Source organism: Perca flavescens, chromosome 8, assembly GCF_004354835.1.
Source record: "Perca flavescens isolate YP-PL-M2 chromosome 8, PFLA_1.0, whole genome shotgun sequence".
In the NCBI taxonomy this organism is placed as follows: Eukaryota; Metazoa; Chordata; class Actinopteri; order Perciformes; family Percidae; genus Perca; species Perca flavescens.
Genome location: NC_041338.1, coordinates 25,124,335 through 25,130,423, shown reverse-complemented (window position 1 = coordinate 25,130,423; position 6,089 = coordinate 25,124,335). Strand labels below are relative to the sequence as shown.

The window sequence follows — 6,089 nt, the reverse complement described above, 5'->3', positions numbered from 1 at the left end:
GGCCCAAAGTGATTTAGCCCTATGCAAATTTAATCAGTTTTCAATGCAAACCCAAGAGATAGAAATGAAAATGTGTCCACCTTGCAAGTGATAACAGAGCAGACATTTATGACATGCTTTCCTGGTAATCCCACATAAACCTGTAAACATCCTGTTAGAAATAAGAGAAATATTGGTTACATGGTCAGCACTGTCACTTTACATAAAAGAAATGTCCTTGGTTTGAATCTCAGCTGTGGTGTTTGTTTATGTTTGTTCCTACAATCCAAATGCATACATAAATCAGGTAATCTGGGCCATAGTGCCTGCCTGTGTGCATGCTGGGACTCCAACATGTGACCCTGAAAAACAATTTACAGGTGTGAAGAATGAGTGAATGTTGCAGGTTGAACCTTTGATGTTGTCGCTCAAGTCTGTGCAGTGGTCGTATTACACAGCTAGTGCACTTGTCCCTGTAGTAATTCATTTAGACACAACTGAAGCAGTGCTCTTCACAGTATCACTTGTTGACTCTTGCTCTTCTTGGCCTGAATTTTAGCAGATTGTATGTCAGATACACACATATTTAAATACTTATTACAATTTTTGACACTTCTATTAACACCAATCAAAGAGGATACAGGCGTTTCAAAAACGTGGTCATCAGATGGGACACTAGCATCTTAAAGTTTTCACTCATCCTATTAAATATCGTAACATCTACTGGATGGATTGACACAATTTGGTAAATACATTCATGGTTCCCAGATGCGTGCGCTATGCTTGATGGGAACTTTTCTTTGCACCCTGGGCCTCTTACAGGAAGTGTTTCATAGTGACTGAGTGGTTTCACCACATTGTGTGGATGACAGACATAGCAGCACCAGAACGGTTATTGAATATAGCCAACGTGACCTCTGCTGTGGAGCAACACAAACAAAAAAGAACAATCAAGCTATTTAAGTATAGAGCTATAGGGACTCATGTTGCCTAGACCCTGAAGCATACAAACATGACCACACAATTACAAATGTGAAGCATACTCAAATACACTGTGAATATTGTATAAAACAAGTGTTTTGTGTTATTTCTCTCACAGTCCAGGATTTTAATGACTAGGCTTTATTTTAGTTTAAGACTAAGGAAATCACAGTTTCCAAAAGAGGTGATAATCTTGTCAATCAGTACAGTTGTTGAGTTAACAAAGTGTAGAATTCCCATTAATCGCGGCAACCAACCAATAAATCCTGACTGAGAGGTGGGCCGTGCCACAAGGCCAGATATTAGAGTAGTTAGAAAACGAGCAGACATCTCACTTTGTCCTTATTTCAAGGCACCACAAATGTCTTCCTGACAAGATAACCGCTCCTGACTAGAGTCTTCTAGAGTCTAGTGTGTAACAAATATTGACATTCAGAGTACAAGTTGCATTTTTGTGAAGAGCAGGATTTTATGATTATTATTTTTAAATCCAAACCAGATTTTTATGTAAGCAAAATGTGACTGTGCTGTTACACTCACTGTGTTAGGGAAGTGGATAAGGACGTGTTGACTTGAGGGAAAAAGTCCAAAGAAGATCTGAAAAGCTGCAAAGAGACAAGAAGCTGGATGTCAGTCATTTTCAATAGAAACCCATGGCGACCTGATACACAACGAGGGAGCTATCATCTTTCTTTTTAACCAGAAGATTTAGTCAGGTGATTCTTCTTGTTAATAGAAGATCTTTGGTGCAGTCCGACATATAACAGCCAACTGCTGTTAAAGACCATTCTGATTTCTAACTATTGATGCATCTTCTGTTACTGGAGGTGTCATTTTCATTTTTTTCACTGGACTATTTTTTTCTTTTTCAAATCTAACAGCATCTTAATTGCGTCTTCTCAAAGGTGCAACAATGTCTGATGAGTAAGTTCTGTCATCACACATTTTGAAAGTACATTTTACAGACTGCCTATGAAGCATTTTTGTCTCAGAATAATAACATTGTCTCTTGTTTGCTTGTGTATCTCTGATTTCTCTGATCCAACACATTCCACATGGCCATCACAGTGATGTAAGTTACAGACTGCATGTTGTACTATGCTTTCTAACGGTGTTTATTGTTTAATGTAGTTTAAAACCCTTGTCTTTATTCCTTTTCTCCTCAGTACACGCCAGCCCTCATGCCCCCCCAGGCAGTGGCAAAGGTAGTAATACCTAATTTAACTAACAATGTGTTTATGAATAATAGTTCCTTTGTGCCAACCTGTCAAGTACAGTAGTTATGAGTTTGCATGTTTGAATGACTGAATCTTTTCACTTGGCTTAACAGCTTCCCTGGAAGATAACAATATTACAAAGCAAATGGGTTATGATAAGATTGGATGCAAAGTTTAAAAACACAAGTTGAATTGTATATAATAATCATGTTAACTATGATATGTACTGTATCACATTGGCACTGACTCATAAATTACAATTTCATTCTTTCCAAAGATCAGTAATACAAAGAAACAATGATACTAATGAATCAACTTCGACCTCATGAATGATTTCATGGTGTATAGAGCATCGACTGAACAACTCTCTTGCTCATTCAATTTGAATTGTTGATGTGTTGCTTTCATTGTGATCTTACCCGGTTTTAAGGTACATACGATTAAATACTAAATGTCAAGTTAACTAAAGGTTTGTAGTGCTGTTTTGTCCAGTGTCATGGGCAAATATATTTATGCATTTACAGGTTAAGGAGACATTGTTGATGACATAACATAGAGGCAGCATATATTTATACATTTTCATAGCTAAATACTGGGCAATTGTAAGCTGCTGTTGTCAGTGAGATGCTAAGGTACGTAGTCAGTCAAAGTCACATTGTCAAGTCACATAAGTAAGTGAGCAGCTACTCCAAAAAGAGGTAGCAATATTTGCACCAAACTAGGAACCTAACTATTGCAGGTAAGGAATTTGCAATTTATCTGACAAAATGTATAATATTTAACTTGCATCATTAAAGCTACAAGATCAGTTGTAATATGTCATTATTTTAAAATTATTTTCAGCCCAAATGCAAGATTTCAGCCTCCCGCAAGCTATCATTGAAGGTAAATGTGTTAACTCATTCCTTTACACTATATACTCTACACCAATCTATTAATATGAGAGAGCATTTTTTTTTCATGACATAACAACTAAAAGGAAAAGGATAAGCCCTGATTATGCGCCACAATTTGACGTTCTTCTTTCCATGGTTGACTTTGACTGGTCCAGATTCTTTTGCTGGCTCGTGCAACAGAAGAGCTGGAGGCAGAGAAGGCTGCAAGAGAGGAAGAAAAGGTCCGCTACCTGGGAGAGAAACTTTCACCGCTGCAGCTCATTGGTTTAAACATTGATGAACTGCAGGTGAGAGGGCTTATGTCCCTAAGACAAACAATGCAAGAATGATTATGCAAAAACAATAAGCATGTGTCTCACTTAAATATAGATATTTAAATAGTGGATATTTGTTTGCTGTTGTTTTGTAGAAACTCTGTAAGCAGATGCATGAAAAGGTTGATATGGTGGATGAGGAGCGCTACGACTGTGAGGCCAAAGTCATCAAGAACAACAAAGATGTATGTCATGCACTATGACACACCAAATTCACATGATGAACATTGAAGTAGAAGTACATCAAGAAAAAGAGTTCTGTCTTTATTAAAGGTGCCCTGACACACATATTTCATTACTTTGTGATAATGTCTGTAAAATGTTTTGTGGAAAAAATGCCTTGGTTACCTTGTTTCAAGCCATTCTAGCGTGGTATAGAAAGCCTGCAGGAACACTCAGCTTGACTTCTGCCAGTTCTCATTAATATTCAACGAGCTAAGCTGCTTGACTCTGATTGGCTAACAGCTAGCCAATGAGAGCCTGGCTATAAGTATCCTTTACCCAGCGCAACTGGGCGAGTTCATGAATAGTAATGAGCTCAGGTAACACCACGTCAGACTGACCAGCTTTTGTAATTGGCCAGATTTCTCTGCTTATTATTTCTTTTCAGTAGCTAGAGCTGACAGAGAAGGTAGCAGTTCATTTTCACATTCACGACATAACACAAACACATATGGACCTAACATATTTCAAAAAATACAAGTAAAAACAGTTTTGTGTGGCAGGGCACCTTTAACAAAAAGTCACCAGCTAAGCTTTTCACCATCACCAGATCAACGAATTGAATCTGAAGATTCAGGACCTCGGAGGGAAGTTCAAGAAGCCAGCACTGAGGAAAGTGAGAGTGTCAGCAGATGAGATGCTGAAAGCTCTCTTTGGATCCAAAAACAAGGGCTCCATGGACCTAAGGGCAAACCTCAAGTCTGTAAAAAAAGAGGACATCAAGCAAGAGAAGGTACGGCTCCTCAAGCAGACATAGAGATATCCCAAAAAATTTTAATGAAAAAAAGAAACTGCAAAAAACTTAAGGATCTGTGTGTGTGTGTGTGTGTGTGTGTGTGTGTTTGTTTTGATACCTTATAGGAGCTGACCATGGAGGTGGGTGACTGGCGTAAGAAACTGGAGGGTATGTCTGGTATGGAGGGCAGGAAAAAGATGTTTGATGCATGATGTTAGGGAGTAAGAACAGAACGAAAATGGGTATTAATAAATAAAAATGAATACATAATGTTACAAAGAAATGCTGCCACTGTTTTGGCAAAAGTGTAATTATACATATGACTTTCAGGTCACTGTAGTTCTGATTCTGTTCTCAAGTACACCATTTGTAAAATAACATTGTGAATACACAGTATATTACTGCCTGATAATGTATTGTTATTGTTATGTAAAAGAATACAATAAATCTGTACATCTTGCCTCTCCTTTGTTTCCCTTACCCAGAAAGTGAATGTAGCCTCTGCTCTAATACTGCAGCACAGAACATTTATGCAGCCAGTTGTTTTTAAATATTGTAAATAATCTTCGGGTACAATATTGAATTTCATTTGTAATTGTAATAGGCTTGACAAAGTGCTTTGACACAGTTATGAAAAGGGTATTGTAGCTGTTTTTCATGTACAGTGTCTCTGCTAAGCTATGCCAAGCTACAGTAAGATATATATTATGTCAGAGCCAGGATATACTTAGCTTTTCCTCTTGACTGGAATGAATTCCTCTACAATAATAAACAGTAAACACTGTTATGCATGCTGTCCTTGGACCGAGTGTCAGTAAGATGATGGAGGGGTGACTGGATGGAGTCAACAGCTTCTGAGGAATTTATGAGCACTCGTGAGCATCTGTGAAAATGCAGTACGTGCCTGTGTGGACGCCAGTGTAGAGTACAGTCAGACTATTATTCCCACTGTCCTAGAGAAAAAGATTAAATGGTCCTTGTGCACCACAGCTGTAGTCTCTCTCCTCAGACTTGTGTTTCTCTTAACGTGTCTTGTTGAGATAGAGATAATGCAGGTGTCCATTTTTCTGCCATTGGCTGTTATCACACTCCTGATTGGAAGGTGGTACTTGTGCATGCTAAAGATGTGTTAGCGTATTCATCCCTAACACACCTTTAGGGAGGCAAATTATCTGCCATACATCAACTTAACACACCTTCCTTTAACTTTGACAACATCTGCAACGACCTTCAGCTAATACCCAAGTGAAGACAACAACCTATTTTTACTATTATATTGTTATTGATTGTTATTTTATTTTTACTTTTTCATTTATCTGCTCTCACTGTCTTGTGAAGCACTTTGTAACATCTGTTTTGAAAAGTGATATATAAATACATGTATTTAAGGTGCAATATGTAATATATTTACTGTAATAAATCCAAAAATGGCCCTCTTAGGTTTTATCCCAAAGATATTTCAATCACAAGGACTCTCACACTCGCCTGCTTATTTTCTCACTCTCTCGCAGTCTGTGTGCGTGTGTGTGTGTGTGTGTGAGTGATAGATGGAAGTGGAGTTTAGTTTATCTGTGCTATCAGGGTCCTGCCTTTACATGCTCAAAATATCAGTAAAACACCTTGGAATGTGGTTGCTTGCTTGACTTTTAACTGGATTGGTTAATAGGATAGGAAGTACTTTACTCTCCTGCCCTCCCTCTCACCCCTCTCTTTTTGTGTGAGTGAGGATGGTGATGGAGTGGCT

The 6,089-nt window shown here is 38.1% G+C and overlaps 1 protein-coding gene across 1 annotated transcript; it reads left to right on the top strand.

Annotated features, from left to right (window-relative positions):
* The first annotated feature begins 2,015 nt into the window (after window positions 1–2,015).
* On the top strand, window positions 2,016–4,557 carry tnni1c (troponin I, skeletal, slow c). Its single transcript, XM_028585235.1, has 7 exons — window positions 2,016–2,027; window positions 2,127–2,165; window positions 3,021–3,062; window positions 3,229–3,360; window positions 3,483–3,572; window positions 4,160–4,342; window positions 4,486–4,557. The coding sequence occupies exons 1-7, from the start codon at window positions 2,016–2,018 to the stop codon at window positions 4,555–4,557; spliced, it is 570 nt and encodes a 189-aa protein (XP_028441036.1).
* The last annotated feature ends 1,532 nt before the right edge of the window (window positions 4,558–6,089 follow it).